Genomic DNA, 23984 nt, shown 5'->3' with positions numbered 1-23984 from the left:
CATGACAGGACAGGTAGTTACTGGTTACACAAGATTCATCAGTTCACAAGGTTATATCGAACACACTCACGGACAATTTTGTATCTCCAGTGTGAGGAAACCAGAGCTCCAGAAGGAAACTCACACAGACATTGGGAGAACATGCAAACTCCACACAGAAAGGACTCGAACCCAGGACCTTCTTGCTGTAAGGCAACAGTGCTGCCCACCGAGCCACCGTGCCAACCAAAACATTTATTATATTTGTTTAGGTTGTTTACTATAGGTAAAGATGCTACTCAGCTTGTGTTTTGGATTTTGGAACTCGTCCAGTCAAATATGGGTGGGTTCTGAAAAGTCTCTGGGTGTGGTCACACTCCTTTTCAGTGTTGTTTATACATAGTCAAGATTTTTACCCAGACGTTTAATCTAGTCATGTGTCCATTTAAGAAAACACTGAACAAACAGTGCACCCTCCAGTCTATTGTTGTAAGATGATCACCTTGACGTTCCAAAACACCTGTAGAACAATGTTGTCTGGAAAAATTAAACTATATCGGATCTTTTAGTGCAGAAATAAAAATGCTGGGTCTGGAATGGATGGAAAAAATGACTGCACACCAACAAGACATCCCAGTATGACCTCCACCTTTGTAACGTCACTAGATGGCAACAAGTGAGCATGATATAACCCGCTGATGATATAAAGTTTATTATAGTTTGATAACTGTTTCATTTTTTCTTGTAAACACTATAAATAGATTATATGTCTCACTGTTCGCCCAATTTTGTCAAACATTTCCACAGATTTTGAGAATAATTTCTCCAAGTAAACCTGATGATCCACCCATTTCAAGCTGGTCGCCTCGGTGGAAGTAGAACGCATGCGCAGATCAATCAAGCACAAACAGACTAGTTGAGAAATTTCGCTCCCTACCCGTTTTGATCAAACCCCGCCTTCTGCGCTAACGGTAGCAGGATCGGTGATTTAATTCGTGAATTGTATGATGAGACGAACTACTAACCAATCATATCGCTCAAAATGAAACCGCACTAGCCAATCATAAAGCAGTTGTCAGGACCGTTTGGAATACGGGTGTGAAGAAGCAAGGCTTGTTATGGCAAAATGACATTTCGGCGTTTTTTTCTGTTCTGAAGTTAGTAAAATTCAGCAGAAATTGATTTAAAAATGAGATCGAGAGGAGATGAGAGTGAAGTGAGTAAACCTGCATTAGTTTATTGTGTATATGATGAGTTTGGGATTTTCTTTAGGATTAGGAGAAGCGTTTAGTGTTTCCAAACTGCGACCGTTGAATGAAAGTAGCGTTTAAATAGTCATCAGGACTAACTTATCCAGTTTACACTGTGTTCATTATATTTAAACTTATTTTAACTGTTTTATGTATTTAAGTGTATTTGTGAAATAGTTTTAGATATTTTTGCTGTTTTTATGATTTTGTAATTGACAGTTGTGTTCGTATAGACTAATGTTATTAGCCTGGAGGCTAACGTTAACGTTAGTCTGGATGACACGTCGATAAACAGTTACAACAAAGTTAAAAGCGCATCATTTATTTATTATATTATTAATTTTAAAACCCTGTTAGCAATGGGTGTGGCTGCACCTGAATTTATTTATTTATTTATTTATTTATTAGAGTTTTAACGTCATGTTTTACACACTTTGTTTACATTCATGACAGGACAGGTAGTTACTGGTTACACAAGTTTCATCAGTTTAAGTCTTTTAATGGCAAACACAGTCATGGTCAATTTTGTATCTCCAATTCACCTCACTTGCACGTCTTTGGACTTTGGGAGGGAACCCACACAGACATGGGGAGAACATACAAAGGACCTGGACCGCCCCATGGGAATCGAACCCAGGAGCTTCTTGCTGTGAGGCGACAGTGCTACCCACTGAGCCACCGTGCCGCCCCAACACCCGTGCTGAAGCCTATTCCAGCTTTTCAATGGGCGCAAGGCCATCGCAGGGCAGAGACACACACACACACACACACACACACACACCCTATAGGGCAATTCAGTGTCTCCAATTAACCTGACTGCATGTTTTTGGACTGTGGGAGGAAACCCACACAGACATGGGGAGAACATGCAAACTCCACATTTGGGGATCGAACCGAGGATCGAACCCAAGACCTTTTTGCGGCGAGGCGACAGTGCTACCCACTGAGCCACCGTGCCGCCCAACACCTGAAGTCAATAATAAAAGTTGGAACGCCGACTTGTCCATGACAAAATCTGCTAGGTCAAAAATACACACACACACCAACTTAATTAAACTTATTATAACTTAAATAGGGTAGAAATTCTATCATATTCTATAACATAAATCCATGCACTGTTGCCTCACAGCATAAAGGTTCTGGGTTTGATCCCTTTCTGTGTGGAGTTTGCATGTTCTCCCCATGTCTGTGTGGGTTTCCTCCAGGAGCTCCAGTTTCCTCCCACAGTCCAAAGACGTGCAAGTGAGGTGAATTGGAGATACAAAATTGTCCAAGACTGTGTTTGACATTAAACTTGTGAACTGATTAATCTTGTGTAATGAGTAACTACCTGTCCTGTCATGAATGTAACCAAAGTGTGTAAAGGATGACGTTAAAATCCTCATAAATAAATAAATAATAAATAAATACTTCAGCTGTTGCAGCCACACCCATTGATAACAGGTTTCTTAAATTAATAGTATTAAATAATTGATGTGCTTTCAACTTCTCCAAGGCATGGTTTGACAAGTTTTGCGGTAAAGATGTGCCCTGACTTTATCCCAATTGAACACCTTAGAGGTAAATAAAAAATCTGATCTGATGTCACAAATGCAAAGACAATATGGTCACACATTCCCACAAACAGATTCAAAATCTTAAGTGTCACTGTCTGCATTCAAGTAGAATTTGCATTGCCAAGGCTGCAGTGCAAGAAATAAGGCCATGCTCCAAAATCGGCACCTTAAAGCTTGATTTACATTTTCGGCATTTAGCAGACGCTTTTATCCAAAGCGACTTACAGTACTGTGACAGTATACAGTCTAAGAAATGGCAACCTGGCAGTGGTGGGGCTTGAACCAGCGACCTTTGGATTACTAGTCCAGTACCTTAACCACTAGGCTATGACTGCCTTGAGTCACTGACAGTGACTTGAGTTTGTTGCTGATCACATAAAAAAATTAGAAGCAGAGGCTGGCTTTATTTTGTGTGTAGCTCATAGGCATTGTAAAGCACGCTCGACTGTGGACAGTATTGGTCATTTATACTTACAGCAATTGGCTGATGCTTTTATCAGAAACAACTTATAACTGTGAGTGTTAAGGATCTTGCTTAGGGCCCCCTTACAATCTACTTCCATGAAAACAATTCTGTTCAGTGTTTTCCCTCATAACGATGACATGAGGTCTTTTTCCAAAACTTTTGCTGATACTCAATGGCTCCTTTTTATGAGGTGAATATTTATTTGGGGACTGGCTAGTTTGGTTTGCTTAAAAAGTTTAAATTTCTTAAACCATGGCCACTAAAAAAGACTCGCTGTAGGTTTGGGTCCTAATGATTTTCCACCTTCTATTTACCCAGGAGTCAGGCATGATGTTAACCGGCTATAACTGCGACTGACCACATCCAGACTTTGATTCAACATTTGAAGACACCTGCATTCCTGAAACGATGGCCGAGTTTGAGAACGGAGATCAGACACTGGACACAGTGAGTTTACGGACCGTCGGCAGTCACTTTGATAACGATGGCGAGAGCTCGCTGGGATCAGATTCTGAGCTCAACGGCTTCCCCGGTTCGAGAGAAACGGACAAGTACGGATTTATTGGGGGAGCACAGAAGTACTCTGCCGAATCGTGAGTAAACATGCAACATGAAATCATACAAGCATTTCCTAATACTTGTTATTGGAATATATGCTAGATGACCCCACACCCCTTTTCCCCTTTGCTCTCAGAACACAAGGGGTTAGAAATGTTTGGTACATGCATCATTAGATACATGTTCTACTAACCTGTTCTAACACGTTCCCCTTTTTGCTTTCGGTTCCTTCTCACACCTCCACTGTATTTCTTGGGAGCTGATTTGAACCACAGAAGAACTGCTATATAACAGCTCAGTCTTTTGTGGTCTGGTCTGGAGGAAGAACTGTTTGCTTACGGATTGCAGTCAAGCCCAGAGAGATAAGCATAAAAATACCCCAGAGACCAACTACAGATTATTTCCTCTGTTTATGAATCGGGTATTGTGTTAACACCGTGTTTACTTGAACACTCTCCACTCTGGTGGGGTTCAATTTTTTGGTTTTATATGTATTACATAAGAGAAAACCTGGTTAAAAAGGGTAACCCACGCTTGTCTGGGTGACCCAGGTTGGCGAGATGAAGTTCTGTAAGTGTTCCAGCATAACGCCTGGCAAGAACAAGGCAGAGAGTGCTGTGTGAAGAGGAGGCATGCAAATATTGCCGAATTGTTTTAGCTGATAACCGAGTGTCATGAGTGGACAGTCAACCATTTATATGTCGTTCAGCTCTAGTGCAAGGTTAGGCTGCTTTTACATTATGAGCGTTTTGTGCTTCGTGTACCGCAAGGCTGGGTGCACATCACTGATTATCATAGATACATAGAGAAAATGCTTTCTGCTGGCTTTACCACTGACCTGCGAGCTAAAAAGAATTCACACTACTGACTAGGGATATACTGATACACTCTATTCACGATGCGATGCGATTCACAATACGATTTTTTCCAGATTAAGTTTCCTTTTATTATTTCTCTTAAAAAATTAAATAAAATACTGTATTTGTGCTTATCTTTTATTTATCTAAATAATGAATGCCTTTTTATTTCTGAGGTAGGTACAAACAATGCAAAACAATTTTGAATTAAGTCCAATTTGGTTGAAAACCCCCGGATTTGGCAACCAGGCGTATAGCGCCAGCGACGTCAACAAGGCGAGGTGTACAGCGCCAGCACCCTCTGCTGTCTAAAGTGAATATTGTTTCATTTTCAATTTGAATCGTGGAATTTTTAAATTGGTTATTAACTGTATTGTGGTGAATCGTTACATCCCTACTACTGACTGACTGTATTAACGATTTGCAGTTTGTTAGGACATGTATTTTAGTGTAAGACTCTGCAGCGTCGTCGTTTGGTGACATGAAAAGATAAAAAACCCAGCAGAAGAACAAAGTGGCTTTATGAAACGTTATCATTTCAGCCATCTAAGGGTGAATTAAATCATATTGAAGAGCTCCCTGGTTTGAGAGTTTAGTAGGGACTCTGCACGGTGCTGAGTGGACAGTAGGCTTCCTGTTTCCTCTGGTTTATGGGCACCGCTGCCCTGAGGACATGGACACACACACACACACTAAAATATGAAGTCTCTTATTCATAACTGACTTTCTACACAGTCATTATCGGACTCTTTAGACGCCTCCTGACCTCTCTTGGTTCTAAATGCAGGCTTGTAAAACTAGAGGAAAAGGAAATGAGATATTTCTCTCTTAAAAAAAGTACTTTCACTAGAATTAATAAAAAGAACTGGGAGTTTTTATCTGGTTGATTGTGGGTGCTGTAAAGGGGGGAGGTTAGTTGTTTTAATCGAACCGTATGAAAAAAATATATAAAGTGACAAAACATTTATATGGGCATCCATACCAGGTTTGACCCGACTGTTAATGTAGGATTAAGTATTTGTCAGTCTTATGCTCACAGTTTCTCTCTAATATGCATGCCAACTTTATTTATCCACATTTAGTGGGTCCAATTCCACCAGAAAGCTCTTGACCCAAGGTCAAAACACATCCAATTCATTTACATTTACTTATTTGGCACTTAGCAGACACTTTTTTTTCAAACTGACTCACAATTGTGCCCGAATGCAGCACAAGCAGTTATGGGTTAATGACCTCGCTTTAGGGCTGCTGCAGTTGCGGTCTCTGCTGGCTGATCGAGACGCTAGCATAAGAGACGGTTGATTCACAGATATTTTGTGAATCTTAGTATGCCATACAGTCCTCTGTGAAACTGGCAGGTCAAAAGAGTGGTTGGCAGCTGCTCATTCAAAAAACAGCTGATTGCGTGTTTTTTAACCAACGTAAACACTGCCACATCACCCCACTGCTCAGAAGGTCAGTTTTTATGTCCCCAAAATGTAGGCAACTGCATTCAGTGCATTCAGGGACTAGTGAGGTCAGCTAAGAAATGCCTGGTCTACTAAACATCCTGGGCAACTAAAATGAACAAAAAAACGAGTCGAATGCAGTGATTTAAGATCTCAGTGCTGCTCAGCACCACTTCAAAAATGTCCTTTGCTGTTGTCATACCAGTGCACGCTGAACTTTAGAAGAGTTTAGAAAATCAGATACTCGTGCTTTGCATTTCATCTTTTCCAGGCTTGTTAAATCGATGACAAATTTGAGGCACTTCTTTTGTAAATTCTTTGTAAAATGGTTAGAATAGAACGCCTTTATTTGTTATATATACATATACAGGCAATAAGTACAATGACATTTTTTCTTCACATATCCCAGCTTGTAAGAAGTCCTGGCTCGCAACGTGCTCTTTAATCTTTCCCAAAAACATTCAGAGGGGTTGAGGTCACTGAAGTTCCACCTAATCGAGAAGTCATTCAAGAACATGCGGGAACTGTTGCCATGACTTTAAAAGCAAATATTTCTGTACATTTTAATACACGTGTTATTATTTAGTGTGGCTAAAATGCACAAACTTAATCAATAAAAGCATTGTCCACATACTTTTGACATAATGCATATGTTTAAGATAATCTGTTGCCTTGGGGCCCACATGGACTGCAGGCCATACTAGAGTAAGTTAATGAAAGAGGAAGTGTTTTGTGTTTTTAAAAGGGAAGTTCCAGTGAAACCTCAGCGGCTGTGAGCGAAACCTTTCGTTTCAGAGCCACAGATTCATTTCAGGCCTGAAACAGACAGAATCTTCCTCAGTGTGCAGCGTGCGCACCTCGTCTCCGTGGACGGAATCTAAATCGGAGCGGAAATCTGCAGCGTCCGCCAAGATGTATTCACTCCCAAGGAATCTGACTTGGCGGTGGCTCATTCACTCCGTTCCAAGCGCTACAGTTTCTTTATCCAAAGTGTTACAGCAGCCGCTGCCAGTCTCGGTATCTTCAAAGGTCCAGTGTTTGGTTGTGATTCTTTCTAACCCGACTTGAAAATAGATTTTCTCCTCCTCACACAGTGAAGTTTGAGCTGACTGTGTAATTTAAGAGTAAAACTCTCCACCCTGAACATCTGATTGTAGGATGAGAAACCCAATCATCGAGGCTCACCACATCTACTTTCATCCTCCAGTGACAGGAACATGATTGTTAGCTTGGAATAATCTCTGGTCATTAAACCAAGCTACACTGTATGGCCAAAAGACACCTGACCATGAACTTGTTTGACTATCCATTAAAATTGTATGTAAATAGAGTGATCTCTTATGTGTTAGGGCAGTTATAGCCTAGCTGTCAAGGTACTGAGGGAACTGTTTGCCACTGTTGGGCCCTTGAGCAAGGCCCTCAATCCTCAACTGCTTAGACAATATACTGTCACCGCTGTAAGTCGCTTTAGATAAAAGCGTCCGCTAAATGCCGAAAATCTAAACGATCTTTTAAGCTAGAACAACAGCCACTCTTCTGAGAAGGCTTCTCACAAGACTTTGAAGTATGTCTGTGAGACTTTGTGTCTATTCAGTCAAAAGATGACCGCTTGTATGGCTGGGCACTGATGTCGGGCAAGAAAGCCCCAGCTGATATTCCAGTTCATTCCAAAGCTGGTCAGTGGTTTTGAGGTCAGGGCTCTGTGCAGGACACTGGAGACTCTTTAAATTGAGCTTCTTTATAGAGCTTTGATGAGATTTGTACATGTTGCTGCAAAGTTGGAAGCATACATCGATCAGTCATAACATTAAAACCACTTCCTTGTTTCTACACTCACTGTCCATTATATCAGCTCCACTTACCATATAGGAGCACTTTGTAGTTCTACAACTACTGACTGTAGTCCATCTGTTTCTCTACATGCCTTTTTAACCTGCTTTCACCCTGTTCTTCAATGGTCAGGACCCCCACAGGACCACCACAGAGCAGGTATTATTTAGGTTGTGGATCATTCTCAGCACTGCAGTGACACGGACATGGTGGTGGTGTGTTAGTGCGTGTTGTGCTGGTATGAGTGGATCAGACACAGCGGCGCTGCTGGAGTTTTTAAATACCGTGTCCACTCACTGTCCACTCAATTAGACACTCCTACCTAGTCGGTCCACCTTGTAGATGTAAAGTCAGAGACAATCGCTCATCTATTGCTGCTGTTTGAGTCGGTCACAACACACACTAACACACCACCACCATGTCAGTGTCACTGCAGTGCTGAGAATGATCCGCCACCTAAATAATACCTGCTCTGTGGTGGTCCTGTGGGGGTCCTGACCTTTGAAGAACAGCATGAAAGGGGGCTAACAAAGCATGTAGAGAAACAGATGGATTACAGTCAGTAATTGTAGAACCACAGAGTGCTTCTATATGATAAGTGGAGCTGATAAAATGGACAGTGCGTGTAGAAACAAGGAGGTGGATTATTATACCTGTTAGCAAGTGTAGTGGTAAAACACATGCATTCAGAGATGAGAACGGGTGTCCCAATACTTCTCAGTAAATACGAACAGTAGCTGTATTAAATACAACATACGTTTGCCTTTTTAACCCAGCAGCAAAACATTTTTGAGTTGATCTAGTATGTGGGTTTGTCAAAACTTCTTTTGTCTTTCCACAGTATTGAGAAAGAATGAATGAATAGAATGGTTCACTAAACCGGCAAAACTGCTTTTTATTAGATAACCGTGTTTGTACAGCCACTCATGTGAATTTCTACAAAAATGTAAATATCGCATACAGGTAGGAATTTAATTTATTTTAGAAAAACACATTCCAGGCTACTGATTGGTCCAGCTCTGAGTTTTACTTCAGATTGTTTCATTTAAACTTGACTCACCAGACGAGACCAAAGATTCCAAAACAGATCAGTATCGGTTATTTGATCTGAATATGCGGAAGCAGGAGTGGTGGAGTTCAAATATTTTAAACCCTCGGATCAACATGACAACAGTCGTTTGTGTTTTATTTGCTAAATTGTTCTTACCTCTGTTTTTCTCCCAGGGCTCAGGATGTTCCTCCAGAGGTGTTGAGACACAGAGAGCTGAAGTGGTTGGAGATGTTAAATGACTGGGACAAATGGATCAACAAAAGATTTAAGAAGGTTTGGTCTGTCATTCATTCACTCATCCCTAGCAGCATTTATTCATACAGCTCTCCTGTATCTTATGAATCTCAATAGGTGTCCATTAGCAGGGATAGACAAGTAGTAATTCGTTAGCTAGCCCACTGGTAAGCAAACCTTCTTATGTGCTCAACATTAACCAGCCAAAACAGCATTTTCACCCCAATTTTCTTCCCAATCTAGTCGTATCGCTTCCTCTCTACTGATGTTGACCTCCACTCTGACTGAGGAGAGTCGCGACTAACACACGCCCCCTCCGACACGTGTGCAGCTCCGACCGCTTCTTTTCACCTGCGTTCACCTGAGTTCATATGTGGATCAGCTTCGTGTACGGAGAGCCACACCCTGATCACGTGATCCCTCGTCTCTGTGCAGGCGCCATCAATCAGCCAGCAGAGGTTGTAACTGCATCATGACCTTATGAGGAATCCCTTAATAAAAAGTCAATCATTGTTCATGTAGCCGCCCAGCCTGCTGGTAGCAAAGCTGAGATTCGAACCGATGAGTTCGAGATGTCGGCTCTAGTGTGCCACTTAAGCGCCCGTTTATGCTGGTTTTTTTTTTTAGTATGATAGAAATCATAAATGGAGACATTAGGATTAAATCAGTAATCTCTTAGCTAAACCACCAGCCGAGATGGCGACCAGCGATGCACATGTGGAGTTGTTGTGTACACCCCTCAAAAATAAAGCAGTAACTCACTGTTGCACCATCAAAAGAATGAACCAACGTGAGTGAATTGTGTCCAAAATGTGAATGTTTATCAGGGCACAGTGATTAGAAAGCTGGATTATTTTCTGCATTTTCCCTCCTTCATCTACCAGTCTAGTTTGGCAGCTCAGTGGCTCGGTGGGTAGCGCTGTCACCTCACAGCAAGAAGGTCCTGGGTTCGATCCCCAGGCGGGGCGGTCCGGGTCCTTTCTGTGTGGAGTTTGCATGTTCTCCTCGTGTCTGTGTGGGTTTCCTCCGGGAGCTCCGGTTTCTTCACACAGTCCAAAGACGCGTGCAACTGAGGTGAATTGGAGATACAAGTTGTCCATGACTGTGTTTGATATAAACTTGTGAACTGATGAGTCTTGGGTAATGAGTAACTACCGTTTCTGTCATGAATGTAACCAAGAGTGTAAAACATGATGTTAAAAATACTAGTAAAATAAAATCTCCCAGTTTAATAATAATAATAATAATAATACATCTCATTTATATAGCGCTTTTCAACAACCCAAAGACGCTTACAGAGTACAATTAGTAATACAGGGAACAAGTAAACAATGACAGACAGGAAAACAACAATACAAAAGTCAAAATGACAACATATAAAAGGGGTTTGCTGCAATAGGTTAAGATGAAGGAAGACTGTATGCAAGACAGAGGAGGTGGGTTTTAAGGTTGGATTTAAATGAGGACAGTGAATTTGATTGCTGAATATGCAAAGGAAAAGAGTTCTAGAGGCATGGAGCAAGTCTGGAAAATGCTCAATCACCAAAGTTATGGAGATTAGTTATTTCCAATGACCAATAGTTAATCTGCCACCACCTGCACATCCTTCGATCTGACCAAGGAGATCCGGATCACCACACACCCTCTCCAACACATGGCCACTTCTTATCACCTGTCAGTGTTGGCTTTTCACACAGAGCCATTCGTCCTGGTCAGGGTCGTAATTGACATTGTTATGGGTCTGATAACACTGGGCAGACCAGGGATTCACCCCAAACAGAGCACCAGTCAGTCACACTGAGGTGCACTTTAAACCAGCCAATCCACCTTCTTAGGTAACAGGAGGTAACATGACTACATAATGGACAGGTAACAATGAGGAGATGCCAAATGTGCCATTCTGAACAAAACAGAGTTAGAAATAAAAGACAGTTTAAAAACTGGAATGGTTTAACAATGAATCTGGTGTGTGCTGATGCATTATGTGAGCTGAAGTTTACTGATTAGTCTTCTCAGATAGTCTCTATTAACTAAAATAATTGTGATTAATTTATTTTGTACAGAAAGTCTCTTCGATACAGGCCTGTACTTCACACACTCCACTGCTTTAGCTTCAGGAATCGTTCCTAATTCTTTCTTATTCATGTCTCTCTCTTTTGTCTCTTTCTTTCTCTCAGTCTCTCAGTAGATTTCCTGCTGTTTTAATCAAAAGTGATTTGTAAAGGACGAATCCTTGCGGGCACACCAGCCGAGCTGTGTCTGAACAGGCAGAGCTGCTTACTGAACTCTCTTTGTACACCCACAGTTTTTGTATGTGTTGCAATTACATAATATTTTTCCCTCTTAATCTCAGTAAAGCTTGCACACTGGGCGATGAACCCTCAGGTGAAGACAATAATCCGGTTCTGCTGCAGGTCCTGAACTGTCAGTATTGCAATGTGTGTTTGCATGTCTGTATGTTTGAGTTCATCTGTTAGGGTTCAATTACTTCCTTCGTTTGAGCTCATGCTTCACACATCTTTTGCATGAAACTGTTGCATATCTAGCACCTTGCTAAGATTGTTGTGCATATCAAAACTTGTGGCTCTTGATAAACTGGTAGGTTGTGGGCATCGTACAGAAAGACAGAGATTTCTCCTCACAAAAGCCATGATTCATTCATGACTGGCCATGGAGTTCTCATTCCAGGTTCCGGGATAATTACACTTATAATGCAGAAGACAATAATCCGGATTTGCTGTCAGTGTTGCACTGTGTGTTTGCATATCTGTATGTTTGAGTTCATCTGTTATGGCCCAATTACTTCCTTCATTTGAGCTAAGAAGCATGTTTCCACTGTAGTGTATGACCTGTGACATTTGTCTCTATCGTTTGCATAACGTCTCTGCTTCAAATCCTATAAATACACTATAGGGACAAAAGTATTGGGACACACCTATTAATCATTAAGTGTAGAACATCCTTACAAACATTGTGAAAGAATGTGTCATTGTAAAGAGCTGACTTAAATTCCAGCATGGTACTGTAATAGTATACCACCGGTCAATTTGTAATATTTCCTCCATTCTAATTCCATGATCAAATGTTCAACAAGCTTCTTCGAGGAGCTGAATGTGAAATGTTCCTATACTTACAACATACAACATAGGAGTGAATTTGCAATTTAGTTCAGGTCATCAGCAGTTTCATATTTAGGCGCATCTGTATGGGGAAAAAAACAATGGATTGGCTAATTAATAATAAAATTGTCAGTGATTTAAGTTTACTAATTATGTTTTGCAGCCTAGAACATAGAAACATGTAACATAGAAATGTTACCATTCCTGCGACAATAAGACATGTGATCACAAATCTTAAATACGGAACAGCCTTACCATTGGGACGTGCACTTGTCGGTGCATACTCAGTGCCGGCCCATTGTGGTAACTCCTAAATACAGGAGCAGCCAAAAGGGAAATTAATATATCATTGTAATGTACGTTATTATTGTACATTATTTATTTTTTGATTATTTTATCCAGCATGTTGTGTTGTTCCTTCTGTGTGGTTGTGTTTGCTTCTGATGATTTCACTACCGTTTTGTTGTTTACGGTTTAAAACCATGTATTATGCCGTCCTGCTTCAAACTGCTTGGCTAGTGCAAGGTTCCAACTCGAATACTATTGTACTAAGTGGTATGTGAGCATAGTAATGACTGGTTATTGTTTGTTAGTCCACTAGGACTTGCATCTGGCACAAAAAATAGAAATCCAGTGAAAATTCGAGGCTGTTTGTATAAAATGTTGTTCTTCCTCACCTGCACAGGTCAGACTGCGGTGCCAGAAAGGAATCCCTCCCTCCATGAGGGGCAGAGCCTGGCTTTATCTGTGTGGAGGAAAAGTCAAGAGGGAACGAAACGTCAACACATTTAAGGTCAGAGCCGCACACACTTTGATAGTACACAGGAACCTTGATTAAACAGACCTCCATTTAACAGATTTCAGATTTACCAGATAAAATCGAATGTACAGTTGTTTAAAAATCCATCTCGAATCGTACCAAGACCAGTAGTTCAGTAATTGTCTGCCAGTCGGCGCACCTCTCTCTGTTTACATGAGTGATAGGCTTTGTTCTCGCCTTTTTTCCAGGTTTTATGCTTAATTTTTGTAAGTTGTAGTTCTTAGTTATGGCTTTGAAAGACAAGGGAAGGGGTCAGTGAAAGAGGTGCATCTAGGTATTGCTGAAAAGTTGGAACTTGTTACGAAAGTGAAAAGCGGTGTTTCTGTGGCTTGTGTATGCGAGTAATAAGGTAAATGATATACGTAGGTCTAAAGAAAAATTATAGGAGTATGCATTGAAATTTAATGTAGAAAAAAATCAATTTTAATCTATTAAAATTTGTAAAAGATACTTTGCTGTCCTCCCTTTTAGTCTGTTAAATCCTCTGTATATTGTTTACATATATTGTGTTTGTTGCTCTGTATGATCACTAAGTATTAGTCTGGTCCTTGTTACAGGAGCTGGAGAACATGGAGGGAGATCCTAAGTGGATGGATATAATTCAGAGAGATCTACACAGACAGTTTCCTTTCCATGAGATGTTTTTGTCACGAGAAGGACACGGGTCAGTTTAGAAAAGCGTGTGTACTCGCACTTTAACACACTTGCTGTACATATGTATCATCTTTATATAGCATGCCTTAATTCTCCTCTACACATATGCACCTTACCCTACTACTAGGAATAATAATCACTTCAATTTCACTAAAGCTGTACTTGAAGTTTCGTTAGTTTACTTTATATTTCCATTCTATAGCTTAGCTTTTTATTAAGGTTTGTTAGTGTACTGTATCTATGTATCTATTAGATAAATGTTTATGTGTATATAATATGCTTTTTTTCTATTATTATTTTACTACTATTGCACCAAGAGAAATTCCTTGTACACCTGTTACTTGGTGAATAAGTAAATATACTGATTCTGATGTGTGTGTGTGTGTGTTTGTGTGTGTGTGTGTGTGTGTGTGTGTGTGTGTGTAGGCAGCAGGATCTGTTGCAGGTGCTGAAGGCGTACACACTCTACAGGCCTGAGGAGGGTTACTGCCAGGCTCAGGCTCCAATTGCTGCAGTGCTTCTTATGCACATGCCTGCTGAGGTCAGTCTCACACACCCTGCACTCTTTATACACACTACAGTCAAGGTCAGCAGTTTACACACACTCATGAGGGACGGTGGTACTCTGTCTGTCTATCTACATTATTTACATTTACAGACAGACAGACAGACAGACAGACAGACGGATAGATAGATAGATAGATAGATAGATACTTTATCTTGAAGGAAATTATTGAGAACCACAAAATTAAAGTTTGCCATAGTTTAAGAAAGACTTGAATTAGGTGACACTGTCCATCCTTCTGTCCGACAAATGAAATATTTAGCATGGACCAATATGAGCAGAAGTATGCTTGAAGGAGCCACATTGCAGCGTACAGCAGTAAAAGGATCTGCTGGTAATGTCATAGAATCAGATACCACTGGACTCCTTTAGATGTCTTGTGGAGTCCAGGTCTCTGGTCAGAGCTTTTTTGACAATAACTGGGCGGTCCTAATGTTTTATAGGTAGTTATCTGCATGTTAGTAATAAGCCCATGATCTGATCCTGTGAGTGTGTGTGTGTGTGTGTGTGTGTGTGTGTGTGTGTGTGTGTGTGTGTGTGTGTGTGTGTGTGTGTGTGTGTGTAGGACGCCTTTTGGGGTTTGGTTCAGATCTGTGAGAAGTACCTCCCTGGTTACTACAGTCCAGGCCTGGTAAGTAAAACAATATCAGGTTATTTACTACATAGCATTTTTCTAGGGCTCTGTTGGTGGGGGGCTTGGACAGGAGGGGTCTGAGGTATGTGGACACCCTAATTTTTGAGTTCAGGTGTTTAAGTTACCACTTTGTGGTAACGGTTTAGGGAAGGCTCTTTCCTGTTGCAACAGGTACAAAAAGACATGGTTGGATGAGACTTTTGAGATATATGGTGATGCAAGGGGCAGCACGGTGGCTCAGTGGGTAGCACTGTCGCCTCACAGCAAGAAGGTCCCGGGTTCGATTCCCAGGTGGTTATAAGTACTTCCCGTGTCTGCGTGGGTTTCCTCTGGGAGCTCAAAAAAAAAAAGTGAGGTGAACTGGAGATACAAAATTGTCTGTGACTGTGTTTGACATTACAAACTTGAACTGATGAATCTTGTGTAATGAGTAACTACTGTTCCTGTCATGAATGTAACCAAAGTGTAAAACATGACATTAAAATCCTAATAAATAAATAAATATGATGGTGCAAGCAGAAGAGGACGTTATCATCGTGCCATTGGAAATGACTAAAAATAGAAAATCAGACGGAATTATAAAAAGGAAAATCCCAGGACTGTTATGACTGACATTCTTAAGTGTGTGTGTGTGTAAACTTTTAATTAAACTGTAAATCACAGGGTGTGTGGAAAATTATAGACCAGCCAACCACCGCCCTACTGCACTGTGTACTTAACTCAACACTGCCACCTTGTGTGTGTAGGAGTCAGTACAGTTGGATGGAGAGATCCTGCACGCATTACTGAAGCGAGTGAGTCCTGTAGCGTACAGACACCTGGACAAGCACAAGATCGAGCCAGTGCTGTACATGATGGAGTGGTTCATGTGTGTTTTCTCCCGAACTCTGCCCTGGGCCTCCGTCCTCCGAGTGTGGGACATGTTCCTGTGTGACGGTACCATAAACACACACACACACATACACACTATCAGTTATGTACCTGTTAAATCTAGTGAGCACTGCTGGATTTTTAAAATGCTCAAAGCTTTGAGCAGTGCACCGTGTAATTAATTTCAATGTCTTATTAGAATCCTCTCTACTGAGGCAGCTGCCCAGGCAGGCAGCAAGGCAGCTCACTAGGTTTTCAGACAGACCCAATATGCCATCTGTATGCCATCTTTTTGTTATTCTGTTGTTTGACTGTGTGACTCTGTATTTTCTTTTCTCTGCTGTCTCCCTCTCCCCGCGTTTAGGGGTGAAGATTATATTCCGGGTGGGGCTGGTGTTTTTGAGGTGCATGCTGGGATCTAAGGAAAAGCTGAAGGCCTGTCCGGGTCAGTATGAGACCATGGAGCTGCTCAGAGCCATCGAGCCTCGATACATGCAGGAGGCCTTCCTTGTACAACAGGTAACACACACACACACACACACACACACACAATGCCATATCGGTGCTAAATCTGAAATGTGATTGTCAGAGTATACATAAACCCTGGTCAGGGCATCAATCCCACCCTCAGACATAGCCAATCATGTCTGTCTAGATGCCCTGCCATGCCGACAGCACTGCTGTGATTCAAACCCAGGTATCGGTGGTAGTGGGATAAGTATAACAGACAGCTTTAGGATGAACTGGAACATCAACTGAGGCTTTCTTGACCATCATCAGTGCCCAGCCATACGAATGCTATTTTACTGAATAAAATAGACGTCCAACAAGCTCATGACCAAGTGGCCAAATACTTTTGGCCATATAGTGTATTATTGTATATTTGTGTGTGTGTGTGTGTGTGTGTTTGACCCAGTGGAAATGAGCTGACTCTGATTTTCTCGCAGGTCCTCGAGTTGCCCGTCTCCGCCCGGGACGTGGAGCGCGAGCACCGCTCACAGCTCAAGCGCTGGAAGAAGAAGCGTGGAGAACCCAGCCGCAAACCGGCTCCCAGAATGCACGGCGCTTACGCCATCATGTCCTCGGAGCCTCACTCGCGTCAAGACCTCTGCCAGAATCCTACTATAATCGTCCAATACCCGCCTGCCACAGGGGGCAAGTCTGAATTCGGACGTGGGAAGAAGAGGGGTTCCTTGAAGAAAAATTCCACCCCTTTTCCAGACATCCCTAATCCCTACGCCCTCCCTGATGACTTTAAATCTAACCAGATACGACAAGCACAGCCTCTCAACCAGGAAGATAAAGTTCCTGCACCACAAGAGGCACCAATACAAGCATCATTAGATCCTACAAAACAGGAGGAGGTTAAAACCTCCACAGAACGACTCGTCCGGTCGACCCCGAGTCCGTCCATCAGCCAGAAATCCCATCAGCCAGAATCTCTTCCTGCGGAGCATCAGCCGGTTCCAGCTGCTTTAGAGTGGTGCCCTCACCTCCAGGTCGCCCCTCCAGAACAATTTTCAGATCCTCCTCCTGTCCTCTTACCCGCCCCTCTTCCCTACAGTGAGGATTTTCCCGCTGATCATCCCGCCGATCATGAGAACCACACTGCGTTAGATCCACCTACAGACTCGAGCCCGCTGCTTACCCACAATGCACCGTCTGCCAACCAGGAATCGACCCCTGCTCCGGAAAATAAGGTCGACTTGCGCATCTCTACAGAAAGTGTCAACAGTTCAGAGGATACCTACTTGTAGTCAGTGCTGTAAATGCTGCCACCTGGTGGTGTGGAGGAATGCCAGGCTGCAGTGGTGGGTGAAATGACACAGTGAATTCATCTGCTTTAGAATTTTAATGGTTTTCTTGGGGTAAGTGGAGAACGTTATAGCAGAATGTTCATAACAGGTGATTAATTATGCATCTTTAAATGTAACCTAAGATACAAGATGTGTGTAGGTCTCTGATGAATGCTAATTAACAAGCATTCACTTATTGGTTCAATAATACTTGTCATAACAAAGCAGTACACCAGTGGTGGATAAACTAACAAAATAGCTGATTGGAATTGCCTTAGGCCGCTAATGCCCTCAAACAGACTGCTAAAACCATTAAAAAGTGAACGAATGAACAGCTAAATAAACTTAAGTGTATTAGAAGTCCAGAAGTGCAGACTGGGAAGTAGCTGTCCACTTTGGTCATCTCCTAATAAATCGAAGGATTTTGTTCTCTTGAGAATGCTCCAACAGCCAGCCATCAAGTATAAAATGGCCCCAAAATATTAAGACAAGATCAAATAAACACAGAAACATAAGACCTGTTTAGCCATTAAATGACAAGTATGTGTTTAACATGGTGGTTAAACCCAAATAATCAAGTAAATAAATCTGGAGCCAAAGACGAGCCCAACTGCTGATCAGCTCTGTTTTATTAACAACATTTGTTTCTGAAATGGGACGTCCAACAAGCGCATGACCAAGTGTCCAAAATAAATAAATCTGGAGCCAAAGACAGGGTCAAACTGCTGATCAGCTCTCTAAAATTAATGATGATTACCTGTTTCTGATATTTTGTCCACCACTTGTGGCCCAGGCTTGTTATGTGGGATCACACAGGCCTTGGTGGAAATAAAATGGACCTGGGTTTTGCACTGGAGCTACTCTGTCAGTTGGTGGATTTGCTGATCTAAATGACCCCTAGGTGGGAATAAATAACTGAATTTGTGTGATGGTCTGTGATGGACTGGCATCCTGTTTGAGCTGCATGTACCTACGGTATGTTCCCAGTTTTTGATATACCAGTACATTGGCTAATTTCTCATCCTGGACACAGACGTGGGAAGACCCGCTGCAGCTAATAATTGTTGGGACATCAGGCAGGATAAATGAGTGAATTAATCTAGGGGTAGAAAATCAAGGCAGGTCTCTGCTTGCACTTGGATTTGTGTGTCTCTTGCTCTCTGTATCTGTCTGTAGCTCCAGTGCAAAACTAAAAAGCAAATAGGAAACCTTGGGATGACAATTTCAAAATCAGCTTTGTTAGTCAAGAGCATAACTTACCACACTATCAAACTCATCACTGAGGTTTATGTCCTAATTCGACGGTTAATCGATAACCGTAGCATCTCATAGCATCTCATCAAAATATAAAACTCATCACAGATTCCAGGCGCTCGGGTGGCTCGGTGGTCTCATTTTGCCATTTGCTAACCCGCCACCACTGAAATCCGGATCGAATTTCTGTGGCGCTATGAACGTATAACAATACTGGACATGTTTAATGTTGCTGCTTATTGTATAAATGTTAATAATGATCACTAATGCCTCTCTCCACTAAGAGCTTCGTGCTTTCCAGATCACTTCATGTTAAGTGCAAAATGGGAGACGTTTTTAAATGCTTTTATTTTCTTACTTCAGCTACTAGAGGGCAGACTTTGTCCATCAATGTACTTTTACCCCAGCGCACATGAGCTGAAGCGCCTCCTCACTACAGGCTTCAGATGGGAACTAACAGTCTGTGGTTGTCAACTACAGTTTATTTCACTCTTGGGAGTTTTTGGAGTCACAAACACTCAGTTTTTAGAACCACTGTGTGAATTCATTTGGCGGATGTTTTGATCCACAGTCCTGTTTCTCAAATCCTCATTTTATTTGAATCCTACGTTGTAGTGAATCTGTCAGGTTTGGTGTGACAGATTTGTTACAGTTAGTGCAAATGGGTGTGAATTAAGATTAAATACATAAGGGCTGTCATCTGGTCAATAAAACTGCAAATCTGTTTCACAAGCTTGCTCAGAAACTAATGAGTCTCACCATCACCAAGTTTGGGCCCCTGAGCAAGGCCCTTAACCCTCAATTGTGTAAATTGTATTCAGTAATAATTGTAAATGCCCTAATGTAAACGTAATATGTGGTCTGGGGGAGACAAACGTGGTGCATGCAATACAAAATTCTTCCTTTAATTCGATGTTGGTTGATGGTCGTTCAATTTTGGGAGAACGTGGAGTGTTTGTTACAGTTAGTGCGAATGGGTGTGGCTTGAGATTAAATACATAAGGGCTGTCATCTGGTCAATAAAACTACAAATCTGTTTCACAAACTTGCTCAGAAACTAATGAGTCCCTGACTACATGATGACTTGCCAGTCTAACAGCCCATGAAGGTTCTTCATAGACTCTTATAACTCTTTGAATAGCTAAGCTTTTTGGCAAATATGTTAAACCAGAGCTTTCAAAGTGGCACTAGCATGAAATTTCACTTTTTCAAGTCAGTTCAAACAACTGGCTACAGCTGGTATTGTGGTGGAGGATGAATTTCAGACTGGTTTTAATAGTTTGGGCAAAACCGCTTCCAGTAATGAAACGTTTTCATGCTACAGAATATAGAAGCATTCTACAGACCTGTGTGCTTACAAATTGTTGAAAGAGGGTTTTTTTTTGGGGGGGGGGGGGGGGGGGGGTACTTGCACATGGATGGACCATCTGTTACACATCTTCTGAGCATTTGTAATTGAGTCAAGTGCTTCTGTCAGATTGGTGGTCTGTTAGGGCAGTGGTTAAGGTACTGGACTAGTAATCATAAGACTGCTGGTTCAGGCTTCACCACCACCAAGTTGCCACTGTTTGGGCCCCTGTTTGTTACAGTTAGTGCACATGGGCGTGGCGTTAGATTCAATACATAAGGGCTCTCGTCTGGTCAATAAAACTGCAAATCTGTTTTACAAACGTGCTCAGAAACTAAACAGTCCCTGACTACATGATTACTTGCTTGCTCCACCACCAAGTTGTCACTGTTTGGGCCCCTGAGCAAGGCCCTGAACCCTCAATTGCTCAAATTGTATTCAGCAATAATTGTAAATGCCCTAATGTAAACGTAATATGTGGTCTGGGGGAGACGAACACAGTGCGCTCTATACAAGATTCCCAATTTAATTCAGTGTTGGTTGATGGTCAATGTTTGGAAGCTGACACTATAAGACTGAGAAAAACGGGGGTTTTAGTTAGCTAAACAGCTTTTTATTCCAGAGCAGAATTAAAAAGTAACGTAACCACGTCTGCCAGATGAATCAGTAATACAGTGAGAAACCAGTATTCAACCACGTGTTAGTTAATATAAACACAGTGCACATATCTACATTACACACTGCTTCTCTTTTCACTTTGTAATTCTAAATATCTAAATCTAAGTAAAAAAGTATCTTATTTTGTTATTATGTCTTAACACTGACGTCTTAACAGTGTTAATGTCATGCATTTGTAGTGTCTGAATACTTTGCTTCCCTGTCAGTTACGTTGTTAACATACATTTGTTGATGCTTATACATACATACATATTTTTATGTTCATATTTGGGCGGCACGGTGGCTAAGTGGGTAGAACTGTCGCCTCACAGCAAGAAGGTCCTGGGTTCGATCCCCAGGTGGGGCGGTCCAGGTCCTTTTCTGTGTGGAGTTTGCATGTTCTCCCCGTGTCCGCATGGGTTTACTCCGGGTGCTCCGGTTTCCTCCCACCGTCCAAAGACGTGCAAGTGAGGTGAATTGGAGATACAAAATTGTCCATGACTGTGTTTGATTATAACCTTGTGAACTGATGAATCTTGTGTAATGAGTAACTACCGTTCCTGTCATGAATGTAACCGAAGTGTAAAACATGACGTTAAAATCCTAATAAACAAACAAGCAATGTTCATATTTATAAATACAGAGTTAATAGACAGGCAGAAATATGAACATTTGCACTAAACGTACATTAAATAACAAAACCTAAAGTGGTTAAATACTTGGTTTTTCTTTCACTGTATGAATCTACATTAATAAATGTGTCAGAGTATTTACACTCACTCATTATTACATACTACACGACTAAACTCTGCTGTTTAGTCTGCTGTTATTTTATCTGTTTTTATTTCTAATATATGTGACGGCAAGGTTTGTGATGTTAATGTGCTGTATTGTACAGACACTAGTGGGGTTCTTTATTTTATTTGTTTTTGCTGAGATCTTTACTACGCACTTTTTATTGGAATTTGCTTAATACTAAAAACGCTTTAAAAAAGGGTGAAACTAGAAATCTATCTTTATATAACAGTTTATTTTATCACGGTTTATGATATCACAATATTGTACTGGCGAGATGACTCTGGACTCTCGTAGAACTCACCAAGAACTCTGGCTTGGTGAACTGAATTACGGGACTGCAATCTCGGAGACGGACACGCACAAGGCTGCCTTCAGACGTGGATTTCTGTTTTATGAGATTTTATTTTAAGGACGCCTGTCCTTCAGTGCTCTTTTAATGGATCTTTTTCCAGAGTGTATCACGGGAGCAGTGACAATATTGTAATCTTAAAAGTCTTATTGTATAGATTTTGTACAATCAGAAGCCTTTTAATAAACCTAACCAACATGTTTTATTAATCATAGCTGTGTATGATGGGACAGAACTGATTTCTTGTGTTGTTGCTCTGTGTGTTCCAGAAGCTTTCAGTATCGGCTGATTGGGGGGGAAACAGCGGAGGTCGGTGGGTTACAGGGGTTAAATGCAATTTATTCACAAAGCGGAAAATTAGAGGCCAGGTTATCTGCTTACTTTCGAGTTTCGGGTGTCACAGGGGTGTGTTTGGAGGTCGCCTGCAGGGGAACAGAAGATTAGCGCCAGTTGCAGCTTTCACGTGACTAATCAGCCCCAAAATCACTTCGCTTCGTGTTCTGATGTGTTTTGTCTCGATCCGTCTGTGTGAGCGGCTAAATGCCGAGTCTGATTGATGCATCACTTTTATACATAGTCACCTTCTGATGCTTTTTTCCAGCGTCATACCACTTTTTTAATGCCATCAGCAAAACATGTTTTTGGTTGAGCTCGTAGCCACTGATGCAGCGCTGCTTTCACATCATCATCACATGAAAATCTTCATCCCTTTAAAGCTTTATTGAGCGCCCAAAAAGGTGGAAATCAGATGGCGCTAAATCCGGATTATAAGCTCTCTCAGTCTCTCAGACATGACCGATTACTCCTCCTCCTCCCACCCTCACTGCTTCCAACCAAGGCACACAGTAACACCCTAGATGGGGCGACAGTCCATTGCAGGACAGACACACACACACCCATTCACTTATGGGGTAATTTAGTCTCCAATTAACCTGACTGCATGTCTCTGGACTGTGAGAGGAAACCGGAGCTCCCGGAGGAAACCCACGCAGACACAGGGAGAACATGCAAACTCCACACAGAAAGGACCTGGACCGCCCCGCCTGGGGATCGAACCCAGGACCACCTTGCTGTGAGGTGACAGTGCTACCCACTCAGCCACCGTGCCGCCTGTGTGAGGCTCTTGACCCTCAATAGCTTGCAGTGCTCAAAATTGTGTAAATGCTGCAACTATCTCAAATTTCTGCAACCGTGCTGAGGTTACACGCCTCACTCTGGGTAAAACCAACCGCCTCAAGCTTCCTAGTAGAAATTTCAACTTTTAGGGGTGTTTGTTTTGGGTTTTTTTTTTTCAGTAGAGAGTCTAAAAAGTTTTCACTTTATTTCTATGTTTTTACCACTTCATCCTGGTCAGGGTCATGGTAGGTCCGTCCTCCCCGGATTCGCTTGGCGTCAATCCATAACATTACTTTCCCTAGACCTATGTAGGATTAGATTTTATTTTTGATCTTTCATTATTAGCATCATCACTCTGTACTTGATAAGAAGTGTGTTTCTCTTTGTACAGCATTTCTAGATCCTAATATAAACAATAATCTCTGTTGAGACGTGAAGACTCTCGCTGTCCCTAGATGTCTGGATCGGGTGTTTACAAATTCCAAAAATGTCCATGTTTGACTGCGTTTTTAATGTAATAACTATTAATATGGCTGCTTTCCCAGGCGCTGCTCAGTTCAGCTCTGTTTTTGTTTATGTATGCTTTTATAAAACTGCTGCAGGCTCGTCATCGTCGTCCCTGAAGTCCTCGTGTCATCAGACCGACGTCACAAACTTTCATCAGTGGGAGAAATCACAATGAAGGAGATGGAAGACAGAAGATGCTAGAAATGAACAGTAGAGTTACAGGTGGTGAGAGGGACGTAGTCAGTGTGAAGGACAAATAATATTACTG

The 23984-nt window shown here is 41.7% G+C and overlaps 1 protein-coding gene across 2 annotated transcripts; it reads left to right on the top strand.

The window, feature by feature from the left end:
• The first annotated feature begins 1135 nt into the window (after positions 1–1135).
• tbc1d10aa (TBC1 domain family, member 10Aa) lies at positions 1136–20310 on the top strand. 2 transcript variants are annotated; one of them, XM_062999400.1, is made up of 10 exons: positions 1136–1195; positions 3570–3844; positions 9169–9268; positions 13034–13141; positions 13726–13832; positions 14249–14363; positions 14953–15018; positions 15768–15957; positions 16256–16410; positions 16839–20310. In XM_062999400.1, exons 2-10 carry the CDS (start codon positions 3660–3662, stop codon positions 17646–17648), a joined length of 1836 nt encoding a protein of 611 aa, XP_062855470.1. In that variant the 5' UTR covers positions 1136–1195; positions 3570–3659; the 3' UTR covers positions 17649–20310. The 2 variants fall into 2 exon arrangements, with proteins under 2 accessions (XP_062855470.1, XP_062855472.1); XM_062999402.1 differs by lacking the exons at positions 1136–1195; positions 3570–3844; positions 9169–9268 and adding an exon at positions 11605–11653.
• The last annotated feature ends 3674 nt before the right edge of the window (positions 20311–23984 follow it).

The sequence above is a fragment of the Trichomycterus rosablanca genome, chromosome 7, assembly GCF_030014385.1.
Source record: "Trichomycterus rosablanca isolate fTriRos1 chromosome 7, fTriRos1.hap1, whole genome shotgun sequence".
Classification (NCBI taxonomy): Eukaryota; Metazoa; Chordata; class Actinopteri; order Siluriformes; family Trichomycteridae; genus Trichomycterus; species Trichomycterus rosablanca.
Note: the sequence above shows the minus strand (reverse complement) of the source record. Positions and strands in the feature narration are given on the sequence as shown.

Bases quoted from the DNA above. Each gene is read 5' to 3' on its own strand.
- tbc1d10aa (XM_062999400.1), top strand. From the start codon at position 3,660: ATGGCCGAGTTTGAGAACGGAGATCAGACACTGGACACAGTGAGTTTA. The intron at 13,833-14,248 runs GTCAGTTTAGAA...GTGTGTGTGTAG, and splicing joins TTGTCACGAGAAGGACACGG to GCAGCAGGATCTGTTGCAGG. The intron at 15,958-16,255 runs GTACCATAAACA...CCCCGCGTTTAG, and splicing joins GGACATGTTCCTGTGTGACG to GGGTGAAGATTATATTCCGG.